This window comes from Stegostoma tigrinum, chromosome 19 (genome assembly GCF_030684315.1).
Source record: "Stegostoma tigrinum isolate sSteTig4 chromosome 19, sSteTig4.hap1, whole genome shotgun sequence".
In the NCBI taxonomy this organism is placed as follows: domain Eukaryota; kingdom Metazoa; phylum Chordata; class Chondrichthyes; order Orectolobiformes; family Stegostomatidae; genus Stegostoma; species Stegostoma tigrinum.
In genome coordinates, this window is record NC_081372.1 from 17,234,692 (window position 1) to 17,258,381 (window position 23,690).

The window sequence follows — 23,690 nt, forward strand, 5'->3', positions numbered from 1 at the left end:
TGTCCATCCTGTACCTCTTTCAGTGCCACAACGATGCGACCCGAAAGTTGCAGGAACAGCACCTCATATTTTGCTTGGGAACCCTGCAGCCCAAAGGTATCAATGTGGACTTCATAAGCTTCAAAATCTCCCCACCCCCGACCACATCCCAAAACCAGCCCAGCTCTTCCCCGCCTCCCTAACCTGTCCTTCCTTTCTCCCACCTATCCAGTCCTCCCACCACAATCCCCACCCCAACTCCTACCTACCACCCTCATCCCCGCCTCCTTGACCTGTCCATCTTCCCTGGATTGACCAACTCCCACCCCAACTCCCTACCTCCACTCAACTTTACTAGCTCCATCCCCATCTCCATGACCTGTCCATTTCCTCTCCACCTATCTGCTCCTTTATTCAACTTCCATCCACATCCCCCACTCTCTCTGTTTATTTCAGAATCCCCTTATCCTCCCTGATTTCTGAAGAAGGGTCCAGCTTCTGCTTTCCTGCTCCTCTGATGCTGCTTGGCCTGCTATGTTCATCCAGCTCTACACCTTGTTATCTCAGTAATCATCCAATGCCTTTTTGAAGTCTGATCTCCTTGTACATGTAGATTCAGGGAATGACACAGCATAGAAGGAGACCAGACAGTCAACATGTACCTGTACTCTTTGCTCAGAGCTATTCAAATAATTTCAATTTTTGGCTCCTTCCCCAGAAACCCTTTTTTTCACCATTTCCAGTATTTATCCAATTTCCTTTTGAATGTTAATATTGAATCTGCTTTTATTGCCTTTGAGGCAGTGCATTCCAGATTCCATATCTTATCCTTAAACTAACTCCTGCTGCTTGCACATTCCAAGGAATGGATAATATTTGGGGATAGCGTACCCTCTTTAAATATTGCCTGTCTCCCTTTAACTGTAATACATTGTTCTTCCTTGATGATGAAGAAAGTTATGGAATGCCAGACCCGATCTTGTGGAGCCTTATGGCGGCACAAGGCAGAGTGGTAAGCAGTGCAAACCTACAGGTAGCCCGACTGTCAGAATTAAAGAGAAGCAAGTACAGCTGTGTCTAGGCAAAATAACATTAAAAAAAAACAAAAAAATCACAGCACAAAGCATTTCCCAGTCACATAAATAGTTTGTGGAACTCTACACACTCTTCAATCTCACGCATTCCTCAATTCTGTCTGCCTCAGCTGTTGTCTACTGGCAGCAACTGTGTATACTAATCCTTGGACTAAATTAGCAAGTGTGCTGTGAATGTGAAAGTAGGAATCTTTGGACCTGCAGCGCCGTTGGTACCTTATCAAAATCAATGTAAATGTTGACACTAGAGGCTTGGCAGATCGATTGTGGGAAGGTACAAAACATATGAGAAACATCATACTTAAAGCAACAGTTAGAATCGGCTTCTGTCCGATTGTTCCCATGCAAAACAACTAGCCTACTTATGCATAACTCTCTTCACGGATTTTAAGGTTTACATTCTAAATCTCTCTCAATTTCAAGCCTGCCTTTCGCCCGAGCCTGCAACCTCAGTTTTGTCACTTTTTTTTTATCTGACGTGAGGAATATGCACCAAGTTTGTCAGTCTTGCTGTTGGTATGTTTCCCTTTGCCAACCATGTTGTGGTTTATTGTCTTGTGACATATTTCATCTCAAGAAGTGGTCAAAATGAGTTGTGAACTCATTCTATTAGCTTGGTCTTTGCTAAGAGATGTGGCAGATTTCATGCAAAGATCTGGCTCTAGCCCAGCAACAAAAACACAGTAAACTTTTCTTTCTCTTTCACTAAGATCTTTAGAATATTTAAGTCTGATAGTCGGAGTGCAATGGATAATCTCAAAACACTTGTGTAAATTCAGTAGATTTTTCAAATGCTGTCTGCTTATTATCCTTGATTTCAGCTCTAATGTTGAATCCTTAAAACATTTAGAAAAAGGATTGCTTAAATAACAAAATGTTGCCATATTTCAGAGCCAAATCCTGCTTTATAAAGTACTCTTCTTCACACTTATAAATTGTAGTATATAGTAAGTCAAATAATTTACTTTTAATAAATGCAGAGCTTCTGCTTGAATTGCCCTATTTAGGCAAATATAACTTTCGTACTCACTGTAAGGTAATCCATAGGGTTGACTTGGTGGTGGGTAAGTAGCATAGGGAGCAGCTTGCTGAATACCCGGTGTGTACTGTGTCTGTCCATAGGCTGCCATGGTGTGGAAGGAGGGTGTAGGAATAATGTGTGGATATGATCTGATTAGGATAAATAAAAGATAAACAAGTCAACAGTATCTGTTACATACACATGTATTATTTATATTTGTAAAGCACTTTACAGCAATTAAATCATTGGTCGATGAAAAGGAAGGGTTTCATTGGGTGATACAGGCATTTATGGTGTCACAGGAACTGTAGATGAGAGTTTAAAAATTCTAATGATCAAGTAGAAAATACTCTTATTTCAAAGCAAGTCAACAAATGCACCCAGTCCATAATTTCAAACTGATGATGAGTTCAGACTTGTGCTTTTATACTTCCATAGAACAGAATCTATACAATCCTTACAGAATGGAAAATGGCCATTTGGCCCAACGAGTTCACACCGATCCTCAACACCCAACCCCATCCCTGCAACTCTTCACCTTCCATGGCTAACGCACCTAACCTATACATCCCTCAACACTATGGGTAATTTACCATGGCCGATCCACCTAACTTGCACATCTTTAGACTGTCACAGGAAACCAGAGTGCCCAGTGGAAGTCTAGGCAGACATGGGGAGATTGTGCAAACTCCACACAAACAGTTGCCTGAGTATGGAATTGAGTCTGGGTCCCTGGTGCTGTGAGGCTGCAGTGCTAACCACTGAGCCACCATTCTTATTTCCTTCACCATAGTAACAGAACAGCCCCAGGTGCTAACCTTCATATTTCAGTGTGCATCCCTTCATTCAATATTACCACACTCACACCACAATGTAGTGAAGTTAGATCTTAACGAAATAATGTTACACATTCCTAAGGGAACTTGATTTCTATTCTGGAAAATTCAGACAGGCCATAAGTAACCCGGAGTACTAATACAAGGAATAGGCTAATGGGAAAGGTAGGTAATGCAACCAGGAAAGGACTTTACCTGGACTATGGGAGGCAGGTGTGCAGCTGAAAATTGCAACTATTAGGTTAACAACATTGGCAGGACAAAGAGAATACCAAGAATGAACTTTGATTGGAGGAGGTCTTAAAATATGAAGAACAGAAATATGTTGACAAAAGTGGTAGAATGGAAATACAGCAAGCACTGAAGGTTCAAAAATTTTCAGAGAATAAAAAAAAATTCTGATAGGAAATATAAATGCATTATTGACCAGCAACTAAGAAAATACCAATCTAACTGTTCCAAATAAAAGGCAGAAAATATTGCAACATAATTAGTCAAGATGCAAGATTAAATAAACCGGACAGAGAGAAAAGAAGTTCCCGTTGATGGAAGGGTCGAACACCAGAAATCAGTGATTAAAAGAAATTGAAAAAAGGAGCATCAATAATCAGGAAAATCTTTTTTATGCAGCAACTGATTAGGAACAGATTGCACTGCAGGCCTGCCTGATTTTTGCATCAGAGAGTGTCCCTGTTGTAAATAAAATCCCACAGCAGTCAGAAATCCCAAGTTAAATGACTAGTTGCCTTGACTGAAGTTGGATTTTGGAGTCCCTGGCATCTGAAATTTGAGCAGAGGAGATTAGATCAGGTAAGTATTTATTTTATTTTGGATAGTCAGGGTACCCCTAACGAGAGCTGAGGTACCCCTGCAATACTGTTGTTGGACAGCTTTGTCATACGGGTCAAGAATTATGTGGATGGGGTGTCAAGTGTCCTTTGGGTCTGTTAACTGTAGAAAAGATTGTGCATAAAAAATGCATTAACTTCTACATGAGACTTCCAGTAAGTGTCTAGAACTGGTGATGTGTATTGGTCTGTCAACAAGTGTCAGTAATTTTGCCATGTTAAGAACTGTCAATATGTATTTTTATTAATGAGAGTCCTTTTCTCAATAGAGTGTAGTCTGGAATATAGAACGTTAGGGAAGAATAACTTTTTCTCTGATATGCACAGAAACTTAAGGATACTCAAGTTGGCTTGGCAGGTTCGGGGGAAAGTAAGATGGGAGGAAATATGAACTAAGTCATCATAGGGGTAGAGGGCAATGGGGGAAGGGAGATGGCATCAAGTTGCATGGGGTGACATAGGTAAGGCATGTGGTGTGCCAGGGGCTTGAGAGTGTGTAAGGGATGTTTGGGATGAGGATTGGAGGAATATTTTATATTTTTCCTCCTCTTCAAAGGTAAGGTACCCCTTTGAATCTGGCCCTGGGGCAACTTTGATGATGCTATGGAAACCTTTAGTAGAGGTAAAGTGCCCTTTAGGATTGTGAAAAGGCATGCTTACATGAAACAAACGCATAAGCCCGTAGGGCCTGTCAAAGTTGCTGAGGAAACGTACAAACCCAAATACGTGGAGATTTTTTAAAAAATGTGATTGGCATTCAAAGTGCCTGCTCACACAAAAAAATCTTTATATGGTCTGTTCCATTTTGAGGGCCCCTTTGAATGAACATTTTGAAGGATACTTTAAACTGCATATTGAATGCAAATGATTGTTGACATAAGGGATTAAGCATTTACAGTTAATCACTTAAATTAAATCTTTATTTTCATAAAGAATTAGGAATCGATCATAGGGATTGTTCAAGGAATGTCAATGCATTGTCCTTCACTGTAATCAAACAAACTGGTTTTCCAATGGCTACATCATGTAAAGACACTGTCAATCGGTTTCTTGAAATTTTTCCATGGTGGATCCTAGATGTGTTGGCATGGAAAGGAAAGGACAAAGGATGATGAGTAGGAGGTACAACTGGCCTGAGTTTACACAAGGCCGGGCAGGGGAAATGGAAGTAACTGGGGACATGGAGTAGCACAGCGACTATGGGAATGAGTAAATGGGCAGAGAATGGCACGGCAGTGTGGGAGCTGTGAGAGATGGACTGATAGGCATATGGTAACTGAGTGATTATAAAGGACCATGGGTTGGATAAATGGGAACATGGTGGCAGAGAGGTTATGACAGGGTATGAGGGATGGTAGAACACTGTAGGAAGGCATGCATGCAGCATGGAAAGCATATGGCACTAAACAGGAGCGATGTTTTTAGTTTTAATCTTTATTTTTAACCTTTTATGACAGTGCTGGTTCCTTAGGCAGGCTGGCAGAAAACCCCACCTCAAAAATTGGCAGCCTCTTGTGCCCTTCATGGATACAGCACAGCTCCCAACCTAGCCTTCTCACCACAAATGCAAGGAGACGTTTTAAAAGATTGGGTTTGAGGAACCAATCTCAATGTGCCCAATGCAGGAACAAAAATTAAGACCTGTGCGTATGGTGGAGCCAAATTCAATCATGAACTTCAGATAATGATCTATTTCATGTTTGAAGAGAGAAAAAAAAAATTGCAGAGCTGCACTGGTAATGTGGCAGAGTGGCAGTAGGTGAGTTTAGACCCGATAGACTGAATGGCCTCATTCTGTGTTGTAGCCATTCTATGAGTTTAGTCTCCGTAAATTGATTACAGCTGAGCCAATATTTAAAACCTGCAGACTGAGGCCTGAATTTTTGTGAAGGAAGAGATGGTTAGGTCATCCTCTGAGAACCTTAGCCAAAATATTGCTGGAATCCAGGTTCCCGAGATTTGGGCTTCAAACCTAGTTCCCACTATCTTTGCCAGGGGCTAGGACAAGGGACAGGAGCAGGTTGTACTTTGCATGTCCGTGGCTCACAAACCCAGGGACACAGCTAAACAGTAGCTGCCTTCATTAGTAGGATATCCAAAACATGACATGTAGACTTTATACTTTTCAGGAGAATGTCTAAGGCTATTGGAGTTCTTTGGTGTGGTAGACTACTTTGGAGGAGGTAAGGTTCCCTTTGGGATAATGAAAAGATGACACGCATCTGTGTAATGTGTAGGTTGACCCTTTGGAACTATCAGCTGTCTACTCCTCATTGAAAAAAAACTAGCTTTCAGGCAAACTGTCAAGCTGCCAAGGGAATTGTGAAATACACTGGAACTGTCAAGCTATCAAGACATTTAAATCTCTCATCTTTTAATGTCTTGACAAATTGAAAACTCTGCAAGATAAATAATGTTGTGTTTGCCACTTCATGCTGCAGACATAAGCCCCAGAAGTTTCCTTAAAGGATTTGCGCTGCATGTCTATTTTCACAACCCGTAATTATCGGAATGGAGTGCTTGTTGCTTTACAGTTTGAACTGCAGCTCCTGATGCTTACAAAGTCTTTGAAATGGATCAATGAATACAAGTACTTGTTTTAGTAAAGGACTAAGTAGTTGAAGGAGGTTCAATGTAATAAATGAGTTTTCATCATTGTGAGTGGTTATTTTTAAATAGTGATGTTATTAATAGACATTTAAGAACTTTTCTTATTTCATCTCAATACGGGTCCTGAGGTCGATCCATACTATGTGAGCTGGCGATGCGTAGAGTAGAGACGAAGAGTAATGAGAGGAGTATGAGTTGATTCTATATTAGTATAGGTGCTAAAAAGGATCATGGTGGTGGATGGATTGAACAGCACAGGTTGACACAGAATATATGAGGGTCAATGGGGACGGATGGGAACAGGCGTCATTCAAGTTATGAGCAGCTATGTGTGAGAGGAGCATAGGTTAGCCTAGAGGATATCAGGAGCCATAGTCATGTAAATGAGGGGCTCATATTGACATGAAGACTATGTGAAGTGTGTGGGGAATGCTGAGGAAGTTGATGGTTGGAGTCTTTTGTCTTACTGGTTTTCTTAAACAGCCTTTTACACAGCTCACCTCGACACCTGGCAGCTTCTATGGCTACCTCAAGCTGTTTCTGAGGGCATTAGGCCTGACCAGTTATTGTACACTTTGCCAGAACCAAAACTAGGCCATATCTGGTGCACCAGCTCCCAATTCAGGATTGTGGATTTGGGCGTTTTCCTATCTTTACGCTCTTAACATGGGAACAGAAATTCTGGTCTCCTAACGTTAACAGGTTGGTTGTTCAGGGACTGCCCGAAATACAAACTTCAGAACCAAGGCAAGCTATTGATAAAAATAAACTCTGATAGAAATGTCTGACTAGTCAAACAATGTTTATTCAGAAAACAGAATATATATAAGCAATTAAATAGGCAACTGAATAGTAATTTATTTAGGTTTTGTTAACCTATGAATGATTAGTTTTTTTTTCTTTATTCATTCATAGGATGAGGACATTGCTGGCTAGGCAGCATTTATTGCCTATCCTAAATTACCCAGGGAGCAATTAAGAGCTGGGTCTAGAGTCAACTGTAGGCCAGACAGGTGACAATGGCAGATTTCCTTCCCTAAAGGACATTAGTGAACGGGATGGGTTTCTCCAACCATCAACAATGGATGCAGAGTTATTATTAGATTCTTAATTTAAGATATTTATTGAATTCAAATTCCACCATATGTCATGACAGGATTCAAACTCAGGTCCCCAGGGTGTCCCCACGATTTCTGAAGGAGGGTCTAGGCCTGAAACGTCAGCTTTCCTGCTCCTCTGATGCTGCTTGGCCTGCTGTGTTCATCCAGCTGTACACCTTGTTACCCCAGGATGTTATCTTGGTTTCTGGATTGACAGTCCAGTGATAATACCACGAGGCCATTTCCTCCCCCATAAAATGGAGAGCAGCCAATGGATAAAATAATGGGGATAAATTCTCAATTTTCTTGTTCTATAGCAATGAAAATTGGCTGGCTGCTACATGTGCTCTGTTAAATTGCTGCCCAGATGAAGAACGTGAAAGTAACTCTTGTGGAACCTAGTCATATGGTGTTAGGTCCGTAGTTCTCGGCTTCAGCAGATGTACTCATACGATCGGATACTCTTTGATCTCTTCTTGTTTACTCAAGCCTAAAGTGGGTCATCAGTGAATGGGTCGCATCACAGAAGTTTTGTAATTACTCTGTCTTCAGCCGCAAAGATATCAACAGAAATATAAATACAGTTATTAAGAATTTAAGTTACAGTGAATCATTTAAATTAAAATATAACGTTCTGTGAAATATTCTTACTTTGACGTATAAAGCTGGGACGAAAACTGATGTGGTTGTCTTTTACTGATATCACTGCTATTAGCTGGAAATGAAAAGAAAGCAATTAGATAATGTAATGAAGTGCTGAAAACAGAGATATTAAGGTATGTCCCTTACAGCATAGATCATAGTGTGTTTTCACCAATGTATGGTCACGTGTCTCTACCCACAGGGCTTCATAATGTCTTCACAATGTGATTTGTTTACAGTAAACACTAATTGATTTGCTAAAGTATGAATTAATTAGTTCAAAAAGTAAACAATAGCAAATCAACTGCTGCATAGGTATGGGTTTCAAATTCTGTATAGATGGGGCATTATGATATAGGGAACCTTGTGAGACAAAAGTATTGCCATGGAATCTGGTACAGCTGCAATACTGTTTCCTGTTTTTTTTGTAAACACTGGATAATCTGCAATTAGAAATGCTGTACACGCATATTGTAAAAATATTGCAGTCACAATTTAACATGATTAAATTCTGAATGGAGCTGCTCATTATGCAACAACACAGAGGTCTATATCACTATTTTTATGTTCATATTTGAAATAGGTTTAACTCAGAGTAAATTATCTTTGTCTTGTAAGGCAGAATTACAGTAGCCTCCAAATGACTGAAAATAAATTAGCAGAGTATGACTCAGATACGTAACATTATTTTTGCACTTCAATTCTAAATCTGCTAAAGCTTAAATTGCAACAAACAAATTTTCTGGATTGTATGTGCTGGGATTTCCTGCAGACTTCAAGAACCCAAAGTCAGGAACGAGTGGAAGATTGGAGTCGACAGTGGCCAAGAGCAGCGTAGCAATATGTTCAGACACAGGCCTTAAATGGCTGAGTAAGCACCCAAGCTAATTGGGAGGGAGCTTCAGAATGGAGAGGACAATTAAAGTAAAATCTCAGATGGGCCCAGCCATTGGATTAGAAGGGGAGAGCTGGTTGGAAGCATTTGGACCAATGGATGTAACATTTTATGCTTTATGCCTCTTTAGGACATGAAGCGTCTAGAGCTATTTTCAATCCACATCGATGTCTTAACATTAAAGCCAATGATAGGAGGCAAAATTATCAGTCAGAAAGGTAACCAAAGAAGGGTCTAGGCCCGAAACATCAGCCTTCCTGCTCCTCTGATGCTGCTTGGTCTGCTGTGTTCATCTAGCTCTACACCTTGTTATCTCTTATCACTGAAAAAGCCATTTGTTTTCCCCTCTGTGTCCAGCTATAACGCTAAGTGCTCCTGAATTAAACATGTTGGAGATCAATGGCATGTGTTAGGTAATCCTAGCAGTCACTAATTGCAGCTTCAACATTGCCTTCACTGGGTACTTGAAAAGGTGGAACATAAGGCAGTGTGATAAACAAAGGTTGTCGCAGTGACTATGAATGTGGCACACCTTTTCCAAATGTGAATAATGCCTAAATTGTAGACTCCAAGCTATGATGGTCCTTCATACATACCTTTCAGGATGCCGTAATATTTTAATTGTGAATGCAACGTATTATCTACCACATTTTCAAGGCAGAAATGGAACAAAGAGATGAATAGATTTCAAGTTTGTATTAGCAGGCTGGGGTTCAAATTTACACGGCATGCTCACTCTGATTAATGCTGTAATTAGAAGCTGCCAATTTAACTGCAAAGAGGACCAGCCCACTACTGTACAGCATCATTGCAGCTTTCTGAGTTAGCTAACTCACCCGCCTGCTTCATGATTGAAGAAATACCTTTTTGTGTGTGCATGTGTGTGCCGATGTTTCCCAAAATCTTTCCATCAGTGACCCCCATCTTGAGGCTTGAAAATGGTCATGACCTCTCACTGAGAGGCAGAGGGACAACTGTGTGGCTGTTGTAACTCAGGTATAGCTCCACAGAAACAACTGCCACCTCAAAGCCCATGTTTCCAAAATGTTAGCTCGCTTGGGTTAGCTTGTGCCCAAATTGGTTAGCCCCAGTATCCTCCCTGTGCAACGCTTCCAATCTGTTTGTTCAAAGAAGGCTTTGCACTGTATGTACAAAGTGAGACCTCAGTGCCTCCTATCTGGAGGAAGTCATGCCCAAGTCACACACTGGTCAAAAACATCCAATATGCATCATTAGAGTGAGGCCTCTTGGCTGCCTACGTGTTGAGGAAGCGCATAGCCTTCTGACTGAAGAGACGAGACTAATGTAGAATCGCAGAAGCGCACAGAAGGAGGCCATTGAGCCCATCATGCCTGCACTGGTGTTCAAATGAGCATTATTACCTACTGCCAATCTCCTGTTTTCTTCCCCAATATCCTTAAACATTATTTCTATCCAAATAACCATCCAGTGCCCTCTTGAATGTCTTAACTGAATTAGCCTCTACCGCACTTCCAGGCAGTAATGTAGACAGACCTGCTACTACCCAACTGTAAAGGTCTAAATCCCAAGACATATGCCGTCTCTGATTACACATTAACAAATACACATGTATACTCCAGGATTAACACAGTAAACTGACCTGAACTGGAGAATTGTTCCAATGCTGCTGTGGCAATTTCACTGCTGCTCATCGACTCTGATTTGTCTGTAAAAAAAAATGTCATTTCCTAAATACTGAATGAATGATTGGGAAGATGTATTGCCTAATCCAAAAACCTGAAGAGAAAAAATGCATAAAATGCTTAATTTAAAAATAATAATTTCTATTTCCTCTTCTTAAAACCAATTGGTCCAGTCTGAATATAAATGAAATCATTTTACACAGAGACATCCTTACTGTAATATCATCTGTGCCCCAAATACAACTCGTTCATTATGGATTCCCAATGCCTACTATTTGAATTTCCTCTTTATGTCTTGATGTTACTGAGCTGAAAGACAGCCAAACAGATATCTTGCTCTTATTATCTTCATTGTCCATTGTTCTTTGGTATCAGTTGTTGTTTCGATATTTGAAGACCCTTTGATTTTCTCCCCTTCTGGTATTTTGTATTTTTCTTCTGTTTACAGCGTTAATTTTCCATGAATGAACTTTGTTACCATTCAGCATAGCTAACACAGAGCTTGTGCAAAAGGACTGCATATTGGGAATGTAGGCATTAATATTAACATGCCTAATTGACAAATTTTAGTATGATTAAGACACACTAAATCACGACAATTATGAACTGATTGCATTGACAACTCTGTCTAATATGCCAGTGAGGTTCTGTGAAGCCCTGGGACGTACTGTAAAATTATTTTCACTTTTCTGCCTCTTTGATTTTTCTGGCTCCTCATTTCCAGTTTGTTAAATAGCCTACACCATGAACATTTTCTTCCCTCTTTATTCCTATTTGTCTCCCTCTGCCAATACTATTTTTCTCCTTTGGCTCTGTTTGGCACTTGAACTCTACTTGTTTTGAGATTAGATTAGATTAGATTCCCTACAGCATGGAAACATGCCCTTCAGCCCAACAAGTCCACACCACCCCTTGAAGCATCCCATCCAGACACATCCCCCTGTAACCTACACACCCCTGAAGACTACGGGCAATTTAGCATGGCTGATCCACCTAGCCTGCACATCTTTGGACCGTGGGAGGAAACCGGAGCACCCGGAGGAAACCCATGCAGACACAGGGAGAATATGCAAACTCCACACAGACGGTTACCCGAGGCTGGAATTGAACCCAGGGCTAAAAGACATATATTTCTAATCACAGTCTTTAATTATGTTAACTTAGGGGCATTGGGACTTTTGCAAGTGTGAATGAAGCCCTGAGTGATATCAGAATATCCTGCAGTAGTTGCGATTTGAACACAATAATGAAGTTAGGGGAGTTAATCAACTGAGGCACTTGTCATATTTTTATTAAACTCATTCATGGGAGGTTAGCATTGATGAAATTACTGCTGATCCCTCGAGAAGGTGGTGGTCAGTTGTTTCCTCAGACCGCTGCAGTCTACCTGTGGATTATATCCATAACGTTGTTGGAAAGAGAGTTACAGGTTTAAGGCCAAAGATAGTGAGGGAATGGGCAGGATAGTGTGTCATTCAGAGGAGACCTTTCAGAGGGTGGTGAACCTATGTGTCTGTTGGTAAGTGGTAAAGTCACAGCCTTGGAAGGTATAGTCAAAGGAGCTTTGGTGAGTCGCTGGAGTGCATCTTTTACATAGTACATACTGCTCCCATCGCACATTACTGGTGGAGGACATGAACGTTTTGTGTGGTGGTTGGTCTACCAATCAAGCAGAATACTTTATTATGGAAGCTGTTGACCTTCTTGAGTATTCTTGGAGCCACACCAGCAGAGGCCCAATTTGTGACTTATTGACGGTGAACAGGTTTTGTGAAGTTCAAGAAATTAATTACTTGCCGCAAAATTCCCTATTACTGACCTGCTCTTTCAGCAACAGTATTTATGTGGCTATCCAGTTCTGTGTTTCATCAATGGTTATCCCCAGGGTACTGATGGTAAGGGCTCCAGCAATCATTTACCAATGCTACCATGGTTTTGAAAGTGAAAGGGAAATGTTTAAAGTCTCTCTTCTTGGAGATTGTCATTGCCTCACACTTGAATGGTTCACATGTTACTTATCACTAATCTATCAACACCTGATTGTTGGTGAAGTCACAGTCTGCTTCAATATCTGAGGGTTTGTAAATGGTATTGAACACAGTACAACCATGAGTGAACATCCTCAATTCTGACATTAAGAAGGTCATTAATGAAGCGGTTGAAGTTGACTGGCATAGGACTAGATGGCTGGCATGGTGGCTCAGTGGTTAGTACTGCTGCCTCACAGTACCTGGGATCTGGGTTTGATTCTCAACTATGTGCAGTTTCCTCCAGGTGCTCTCATTTCCTCCCACAATCCAGATGGGCGGATTGGCCATGCTAATTTGCATATAGTGTCCAGGGATGTGCTGGCTAGGTGAACCAGTGTAGAGTAACAGGGAGAGAGTAAGGGGTGGATCTGGGTGAGATGCTGTTTGGTGGGTTGATGTCGTCTCAATGGGCTAAATGGCCAGCTTCCACATTGTATGGATTCTATAATGCTGAGAAACAGCTAAATGTGGATGTAGATTGCTTCTGAGCTATTGTAAATGGTGCTGAACATTGTGCAGTTATCAGCAAACATCTCAAATCATGACCTTAAAATAGAAGGGTGGTCTTTAGTGCAACAGCTCAAGATATTTTGGACTTCAGACACACTCTGCTGAATGGAGCTCTTGTGGTGCACTGGTAGTTTCCCTACCTCTGAGCCAAGAGGCCTGGGTTCAAGTCTCACCTACTTCAGAGATGTGTTATAACATATCTTAACAGGTTGATTAGAAAATATCTACTCTGATGAACTCCTTCAATGATGTCATGGATTGGACTGTGATGGTTGGCTTCCAACAACTGCAATCATTTGTCTTCAAGAACCTGGAGGTCATGTTGGAGTTGTACAGAACTTTGTTGGGTCACAGTTGGAGTATAGTGTGGAGTTTTGATCACCACATTATAGGGAGGATGTGATTATAAGTTCATAAGACATAGGAGTGGAAGGATTATACTAGATGGGGATGCAGAGGAGAGTCTTCAAGACGTTGCCTGGGGTGGAGAATTTCAGCTTTGATGAGAGGCTGGAGAAGCTTTTCTTTGGAACACGGAAGGTTGAGGGTGACCTTTACAGAGGAATATAAGATTGTGAGGAATATGGACAGGGTGCATAGAAAGCAGCTTTTCTCCTTAGTCAAAGGGTCTAAAACAAGGGCGCATAATTTTAAAGTGAAAGGCAGGAGGTTCAGAGGGGCTTTGAGGAAAAGCTTTTTCACCCTGAGGGTGATGGGGGTCTGAAATGCACTACTTCAGGGGATAGTTAGATGGAAAACTTTACAATCTTTAAAAAGTCCTTGAATGAGCACTTGAAGTATTGTAAAATGCAAGCTATTGGCCTTGTGTGGAGAAGTGGGACTAGTGTAGTTAGTAACAAAGATTTTGGTGGTATATACCTGATGGGCTGAAGGGCCTCTTCTCATTTGTATAATTGTATGATTCAAAGATTCGTGCTTCAATCAGTAGAGGGTTCCAAGATTTTGTAGCAGAATATACTCCAAGCTATAGCAGTTTAACTTACAGTCTGGAAAGAGTTAAATTGAGTGGGGAGATATTAGCTTTTGCAACTTCCATGAAAATTGTATGAAAGAAAACCAGTGTGGTTTATGTTCTGCATTATCCACAGATTTGATGTTTTGCACAGTTCATTTTTTATTTGGGAATATGCTTCAGAACAGCCATTAATACTGATAACTAGATTGATAGAGTTCCCGATTGATATCAAAGCACTTTTGATTATTCGCTCGCTATTCTTACTGAGGAGGAAAACATGACTCAAAAGGTCAGACATGGGGGGCAGAAAGTCGAGGACATTAACATTACATCCATAGGTTGTGAATCTCTGTCGTGGTTTTCCTGCCTGACATCAGGAGAACACGAAATCTGAAAACATGGAGTAAAATTTGCTTGTGCCATTACATCTGAGTTTTGAAATTCTCCTGCCAAAGTTACAGCAAATCATAGGCAGGACAGCTGTGGAGATTCATTGCGTTGTTTTTATCACTGTCCCTCGGAAATGCTTCAAAGAGCTTCAGATATAATTACTTATGGGCAGTCTATGTGGATATCTATGCAAATAAATAATGTAAAGAATGAAAGGTGGCACGGTGGCTCATTAGTTAGCACTGCTACCTCACAATACCAAGGACCTTCACTCAAGTCCAACCTTCGGTGACTATGTGGAGTTTGCACATTACCCTCCACTGGGTCTGCATTGGTTTCTACTGGGTGCTCCAGAATCCTCCCACAGTTTAAGGATCTGTAGGTGAGGTGGAATGGCCATGCTAAATTGTCTGCAGTGACTGGAGATGTGCAGGTTGGATGGGTTAACCACGGTTTATGTGGGGTTACTGGGACAAAGTAGAGGGCTGGGTTTGGGTAAATGCTCTTTGGCGGGTCGGAGCAGAATGGCTTCTTTCTGCGCTATAGGGATTCTATGATTCAAAGAAGAGAATGTAAGCTAAGCATATACAATGCAGCACAAGAACATTCCCTTCAGCCTACCAGGCCTGCTCCAATTCCTAATCCTTACTTAGACCTGCTACTTACTGCTCACATCAGCTTTTCTGCTCCTAAGATGCTGCTTGGCCTGCTGTGTTCATCCAGCTCTACACCTTGTTATCTCGGATTCTCCAGCATCTGCAGCTCCAATTATCTCTCACTTACTTCCCAAATGTGGTTTTTATCCCTCTGTTTGCCTCCCATTCCTGTGTCCATCTGGATGGACCTTAAATGTTGCTAATGGGCCTGCTTCCACCACCTCCACTGGCAGTGCATTCCAGGCGCCTACCATCCTCAATGTGAAAACTTTTCCCCGCACTTCCCCCTAAAGCTTTCCCCTCTCATGTTGAAATCCGTGCCTCGTTGTACTTGACCCTTCCACCCTGGGAAACAGCCCCTGACAATCCACCCTTTCTGTGCCTCTCTTAGTTTTGTAGGCTTCTATCAGGTGCCAGCTCAGCCTCCATCTTTCCAATGAAAACAATCAGACTTTACCCAACTTCTCTTCATAACCGAAACCCTCCAGACCAGGCAACAACCTGATAAACATTCTATGCACCCTTTCCAAAGCCACATCCTTCTGGTAATATGGCAACCAGAGTTGCATGCAACTTTCCAAATCTGGTTTAACTAAAGTTTTATAAGCTATAACACAACTTGCCTTCTTTTATATTCAAAGCCCCAGCCAATGAATGCGAGTGTGCTATATGCCTTCTTGACCACCTTATCCACTTGAGTTGTCACTTTCAGGGATTTGTGCACCTGCACATCCAGATCCCTCTGTATGTCAATGCTCCTAAGGATTCTGTAATTTATTGTACAATTCTCACCTAAACTTAATCTTCCAAAATGTATCTCCTCACAATTGTCTGGATTAAATTCCATCTGCCCTTTGTCTGCCCAAATCTGCAACCTATCTTTATCCTTCAGTATCCTTTGACAATCCTCCTCACTATCTGCAACTCCACCAGTTTTGGTGTCATTCGCAAGCTTACTAATCAGAGCACCGATATTTTCCTCCAGGTCATTTATTTTGTCACAAACAACAAAGGTCCCAGCACTGATCCCAGCAGAACATCACTAGTTCCTAATCTCCATTCCAAAAAGGATCCTCTCACAGCAACTCTTTGTCTTCTATGACCAAGCCAGTTTTGTATTCATTTAGCCAGGGCACTTGGATCCCATGTAACTCAACCTTCTGTACCAGCCTGCCATGAAGTGCTTTTTCAAACAACTTACTAAACTCCATGTAGACAACATGCACTGTCTTTCCCTCATCAATCATTCTTGTCACCTCCTCAAGAAACTCAGTCAGGCTGCTCAGATATACCCTTCCCCACACATATGGAATAACAAACTGGCCTAATTTCAAATCCATGATTGTTATTTAAACATAGAAAATAAAAGAGGAACTGAAGCATTTTATAACCTAAAAGGAGGCAATTTAACCCATTACAACTATGTGACTCTCTGAATAGAGCACAGTGTCAGCAGTGACGCAGAGATACGCTACTGCCAGTCATGAAATTGCCATCAAAGCTCCTTCTAAACACATGACTTCTACCGCATAGAAGAGGAAGATTGAAAATAACCAATGGCAAGTTCTTCTCCAAGTTCTCCATTTCCTGGCATGGAATTATATCACTGTTCCTACACAGTCACTGGGTTGAATTGCAGTCACTCAAGAAGGCAACTCAGCACCGTCACAAAGGTATCTAGAGATGGGCATGTTAATGAAGATAACAAATCAAAAATGAATTGAAAGAAATGATTAACCTATTTAACCACTTGGCTCTCCTGGATTCCATATTCATCGCTGTGACTGTTAACATTGTTCATTTATGGAATGCCCCATGTAAAAATACATAATCTCCTAATCTCACTCTTTGATAGTGATCCTATTTCGCAATTAACAAGGATGGAATTTATATTCATGACCTGTGGACTCTGCATCTATTAAGATCAGCTCTCATACCTGGGAATGACTGAATAGTTTCAACATTGTCCATTTGCTTTTGTATTCTGAAACCCTTTTCATGAAACTTGGGTTCTCATATATTTCTTCAGAACTTTATTACTATGTCCTCCTACTTTTAAATGGCAAAAAAATACTGGGATAAATGGTCAGCTTTATGCATTTAGTTATGCAGACTCAGTAAAGACACAATGTATATGACAGCACTTTGTTACAGCAAAGTGCGATTGCAGAGATTCCTTTCTTTCCCCTTTTTCATTTTCACAGGAGTTCACTAACCCTCACCTGAAATGGTTTTTTTCAAAAGGTCCTTGTTTGTGGGTGGATGCATGATCAAATTTGCCAAAAAGATCAAAAGAAACGTGCATTTAGCACACTGGGATACATAAATCATGCACAAGCCAAAGGTAAATTTATTTTGTGTTTTTTTCACACAACAACAGCAGGACAACTGTATGTGTGTTGAAGTAGTGAGGGGCATGTATTTTCTGAGAGCCACTTATATGTGAGCTCTAGTTAGGAAATAAAAAGCGATTCTCTGAAATTGGATTTGAATATAATGTTATTAAGTGAGTTTCACAGATAAAGGTTGGACATGAAACCAGTTTTGGGGGATAGAGGAATTGGAACAGTCAAGCAAGCAAATTCTATCTCAGTCAGATCAGAGCATCATTTTATTTCCTTCCCATCACCTCCTCTAGTCGCCTCTGTTGTCCTGAAAATATTAGCACGCTGTTTGGGTTCATGGATCTGATGGCTTCTGCTACCTTGTCCAAGTAAGCAACAACAAAGTACATGTGAATATTGATCTTCATTTTCAACAAACCTTATTGCTTACAGTATCATAGCTGACCCCATCTCTCTCCTGAGTTCAAATCATACAAATGTCACTTCAACAAGTTAACTTGCTGATGTTCTCTCTCCTAATCTGGAAATTCTGAGGTCAACTCATAACACCTTGATTTACACTACCCCATTTGGGGTCAACCTAACAGCACAGATCAGGGATCATAAGTGTGACTATCCTGGTCTATATGGTTCAACAGTTGTAATCATGCAATCATGTTACACTATTATTGTTAACTAACCAATCAGGTAGGGGAGAGGGTCCATAGCAATTCGAGATAAAAGGTAATGAAATCTCCAGACATTCGGGCAGAGTTGGCAATCTTAAGTGGCTCAGAGATTGTAAGAACTGGAGTCAGAGATAACACGGTGTGGAGTCTTAAGTTTTTGCATAAAGCTTAGCTGATAGCATTCCAGTTTCTGCTTAAGAGATATTCAGTCAAAAAGTCCCAGATTACCGATTTTAGTATAAAATCTCTGTTGAGTCTCCAGTGCAGATGAGGGAGAGCTGTAGTGTTTGAGATACATTGAGACTTTAATCCACCACTTTTTCACGGAAACATAACAAGCCACTAATGTTGGGTTGAAGAACAGCAGGGGAATTCTCCTTGATATTCTAACTAATACTATCCCTCAAACAACATCATTTAACTGGAGCTCTTGTGGTGCAGTGGAAGTTTCCCCACCTCTGAGCCAAGAGGCCTGGCTTGAATGCAACATATTATCCACCACATTTTCAAGGCAGAAACGGAACAATGAGATGAATAGATTTCGAGTTTGTATTAGCAGGCCGGGGTTCAAATTTACACGGCCTGCTCGCTCTGATTAGACTAGCCAACTACTGTACAGCATCATTGAAGTTATCTGAGTTAGGTCATTGTCACATTACTGTTTGTGGAGAATTACTTTGTGCAAATTGGATGCTGTGTGTTGCACATAACTTTAAAATCACTTCAAAGTGTTATAGAGTCATAGAGATAAACAGCACAGAAAAAGGACATTTAGCCCATTCGGTCTGTACCAGCAAAAATAAGCACGCACCTATTCCAACCCCATTTTCGAACACCAGGCTCACAGCCTTGAATGCCTAGGCAACGTAACTGCACGTTTAAACTCCTGTACCGTTGTTGGCAATGCTTTAAGCTCTGAGAGGTGGTACACGAATGTAAAATTCTTCTCTTTTCTTTTGAGGTTGAGGTGCATTTACACAGTAATTGTAGCCTGGCTGCAGAGTGAAATTTCTTTGTGCAAAATGCGTGATTAGGCCCTCAGAATTTATGTTCTCTGCTCAACCGGAGATCCAGTTGGATCACTCAAATGAAAGCAAAATATAATTTGGGTTTAGTTGCATGGCTTGAATCTATATGCTGCATGACCTGAGACCAGGATGGTTCAAATCGGTTTATCCAAACATCACTGAAGCGTTTGACTGTGCAATCAACATTCAGATTTTAACGACACATTTTTGGTTGATTAAATTCATTACACAACAGTGAAGTATTTTTGCCAAGTGCCAACAGCCTCTGATTAACCTCTTGTAACAAAGACATGGATTGTACCTGTAAGAACTTGTTCAACAAGCTTTGCTGCCAGTAATACCTTGAATGGATTTTTACATTCTTCTACTTCCCTTTCCTTCATGAAATAACAGAGATAATGTACTTATAGCACCATGTCAGCACAGAGATAAAATGCTATTGTGGAACGAACCAAGAATCCACATAATCTGAAGCTTATAATTAATTATCAATAGGCTGAAATAAAGAAAGTTTAAAAAAAGAACTCCATTTATACAGCACTTTATATGACCCCAAGATGACTAATACCGTCTTATCACCAATTAACTGTAGACAGTGCTGTAATGTAGGGTACACAGCCTCCAATTTAGACACAGCTGGTTCCCATAAATGGCAATATGATAATAACCTGATCATCTCTGTTAACCATGTTGATTGTGGGATAAATTTTGGCCAAGACATAAGGCAGCACTCCTCGGTGTTGTTTGAATGGTACAAGGAATCTTTCACATCTACCTAAGATGACAGACAGAGCTTTGATTTCAAGGCTCGACTGGAAAAACAGCACCTCCAAAGTGCAATGTTGGACAGGAACATCAATTTTGATTACATGTCGCAGTCATGAATGGGCCTTAGACTCACAACTTCAAGATTTAAAGATGAGAGTGCTACCTACTGAGCCACAGATGACACCTAAAAAGGGCGCATCTCTAATGACCAGCTAAACATTTCAGTACCTCTTGTCAGGTTTGAGTTCTATCAAAAAGAAAGACTTTTAGAATGAGTGTTGTTGAGTAGACTCTGAATAATTAGCACTACTATTGCTGAGTGAGATCCTGCTAAAAAATTAACAGGTTCTGCAGGCACTGGGCATAGTGTACAGCCAATGTAACCCCAAATAGTAGTAGCCCCTGAAATGCAAACTTCAGCAGTCGTCAACGGATAGAGAAGAATGGAACTCGATACATCTGCTCCTCTAGTATCTGATGGCTGTTTGGGGGTCTATAATACAGTCCCAGCAGAGTGACCATTCACTTCTTGTTCCTGATTTCTAAACATATGGCCTCATTTTATGACCTCTCTTAAGAATATCCTCTCTAAGCACTGATGCTATGTCCTCCCTTACCAAAAGGGCAATTCCCCCTCCTTGCTTACTTGTACTTCTGTCACACCTGTAGCCTCTGTATCCTGAACATTGAGCTGCCAGTCCTTCTCTCAGCTGTGTTTCCATTAAGGCTAGAATAGCCCAGTCCCCAGAGCCAATCCTTGCTCTGAACTCATCTGCCTTAGCAGTCAAGCCTCATGCATTGAAATAAATGCATTTTAAACATTCAGAAGACCTTTCCCTCCCTTTACTGTGCTCCTGGATACCCTGAATATTAAACTTGTTCTTGATGGCTAATGTATTTTGCCCTGACTTCTCAAAGGCACCTCTCTTATTCAGAGTCCCATGCCCTGCCAAACTAGTTTAAATCCTCCTGGGTTACACTAGCAAATTTCCTCATGAGGATGTTGGATCCAATCCGGCTCAAGTGCAACCCAGCCCTCTTTTATAGGTCACCCCTACCCCAGAAGACATCCCAATGATCCAAGAACTGAAAACCCTGCCTCCTACACCACCTCCTCAGCCACGCATTCATCTGGCCTACCTTTCTATCTCATTGGCACTACCCAGAGATCACCACCCTTGAGTGCAGCTTTTTAACTTCTTACCTAACTCCCTCTACTCATTTCGCAGGACTTAAGTGATGAATTCAAGAATTTCCATTCATGAAGTTACATACCTGGCATGTTATAGAGAGATTGCAGATATTAGCTGAAGATTTTAATTTCCCCTGGATTGAGTGGGCTACCCAGATTGTAAAAGGCCCAGACAAGAATTAATTTGTTAAATGTGTCCAAGGAAGTGTCCTAAATCAATGCGTAGAGGGCCCTACCTAGGAGGATGGAACCTTGGATCTCTTAGGAAACAACGTCAGGCAAGTGACTGAAGTTCAGTTGGCGAGCACTTTGGATCCAATGACCGTGACTGTCTTAGTTTCAATATAATTATGAAAAAAGATAGAGCAGTTCCATAGGTTAAGATGCTAAACTGGAGCAGGGCCAATTTTGGGGCCATTAGGCAAGATTTAGCAGAGGTTGGTTGAATGAGTCTGTTTAAAAGAAAAGTAACACCTGGCAAACGGGAGGCTTTTAAAAGTGTGATATCAAGAATCCATGTACAGTATGTCCATGTTAGAGTGAAGAGAAAAGCTGGCAGATTTAGGGATCCCAGGCTGACAAGGGGATATTGAGGCTCTGGTCGGGGAAAAGAAGGAGGCATACATTAGATTTAAGTTGTCGGGCTTAATTAAATACGTAGATGTCTATAAAAAGTGTAGGAGCACACTTGAGAGGGAAATCAGAAGAGCAAAAAGAGAATATGAGATGGATCTGGTGGACAAGGTTAAAGTTGATCGCAGGAGTTTTTTTTAAGCTATGTTAGGAGTAAAAGGGTGACTAGGGAGAGAGTAGGTCCCCTTAAAGACCAGCATGGCTGTCTGTGTTGGCATGAAGTTGGGAGTATTTAGGACATGGCACCTGATGTCATTCTGCCCCATTTTGACAGTCTTCCTGCTATCCAATCTACCCCCAAATGGCTGGTAAAATGTTAAGACCACAATGGAGTAAAGCATCTAATGTAAAGATGATGGGTTGTTCCTTGACTCACATTTAGCATAATTTAAATTGTGTTGGAGGCCAACATGTTGAGTAAGAGTGGGCTGCAGAATTTAAATGATAACAATTGGAAGATTGGGCCTAAACTTGTAAACTCAACTGATATATGCTGTAAAATGGTCACCTGATCTGTTTGGTCTTCCCATTGAAAAGGAGACAGCATTGCAAGCAACAAACACGGTATAGCAAATTGAAAGAAGCACAAGTAAATTGCCTTTTAACCTGAAAGAAGCACTTGGGACCCTGGATGGTGAGATGGGAAGAGGTATAAAGGCAAGCACTGCATCTCCCGTGCTCGTAATAAGAAGGGGAGGGGACAGGTATTAAGGGTGATTGAGGAGTAGACTGTGGTGTCCTGCAATACTTGTCCTGGTGTGCCTTCCTTTTCCCTCAACTAACCTCTATCACAATGGCATGGTCCTCCCTTGTGTTCATTCTATTTTCACACTTCTCCTCTCACTTGTCCTCACCCTCCAGCCCATTTAGCTTCTGTATTCAACAGACCCTTCTTTGCATTTGCACTATTTCATGTGTAATGCCACCTCCAAAGTTATCTTCCCTTTCCTTTCAAAATATTGAAGTGACCATTTTCATTTGGGATTCTACAAATTAATTAGGGACAAAAGAGTAACTAATGAGAGAACAGAGCCTCTTTAAGATCAGGAAGGCTGCCAATGTGAGCCTACATCAATCATCCAGGAGATGGGGGAGATACTAAATAGTATTTTGCACTAGTGTTTACTCTGGTGAAGCATATGGAAGATATAGAATTTACGGAAGTAAATAGTGACAGCTTGAAAAATGTCCACATTACAGAAGAGGAGGTGCTCGATGGTTTAAAATGCATAATGGTGGATAATTCCCTGGGACCAAGAACTCCGTAGGAAGCTGGGCAAGTGATTTCTGGGCCGCTTGCTGAGATATTAGTATCATTGGTGACCACAGGTAAGATGCCAAAGACTGGAGGGTGGCTAATGCGGTGCCACTATTTAAGAATGGTGGTGAGGAAAAGGCAGGGAACTATAGACAGGTGAGCCTGACATCGGTGGTTGGCAAGTTGTTGGAGGGTATCCTGAGGGATTGGATTTACATGTATTTGGAAACGCAAGGACTGATTAAGGATAGTCAACATGGCTTTGTGCGTGGGAAATTGTGATTGAGTTTTTTGAAGAAGTAACGAAGAGGCTTGATGAGGGCAAATGGGTGGGCGTGAACTATATGGACTTCAGTAAGGCATTCGACGAGGTTCCTCATGGTGGACTGGTTAGCAAGGTTAGATTGCATTCAATACAGGGAGAACTAATGATTTGGATACAGAACTGGCTCAAATGTAGAAGACAGAAGGTGGTGTTGCGAGGTTGCTTTTCAGACTGGAGGCCTGTGACCAGTGGCATGCCACAAGGATCAGGGCTGGGCCCATT

The 23,690-nt window shown here is 41.2% G+C and overlaps 1 protein-coding gene across 7 annotated transcripts in view; it reads right to left on the reverse strand.

The window, feature by feature from the left end:
* LOC125461445 (eyes absent homolog 1-like) overlaps positions 1 to 23,690 on the reverse strand; it is a 263,476-nt gene that overhangs the window by 151,561 nt on the left and 88,225 nt on the right. For all 7 annotated transcript variants that reach the window (XM_048550238.2, XM_048550236.2, XM_059652749.1 and 4 more), the window contains 3 exons: positions 10,647 to 10,712; positions 8,140 to 8,203; positions 2,104 to 2,243 (listed from right to left, as the gene is read on the reverse strand). In XM_048550238.2, the coding sequence (XP_048406195.1) occupies positions 2,104 to 2,243; positions 8,140 to 8,203; positions 10,647 to 10,712 (270 nt within the window). The remainder of the gene's footprint in view (positions 1 to 2,103; positions 2,244 to 8,139; positions 8,204 to 10,646; positions 10,713 to 23,690) is intronic.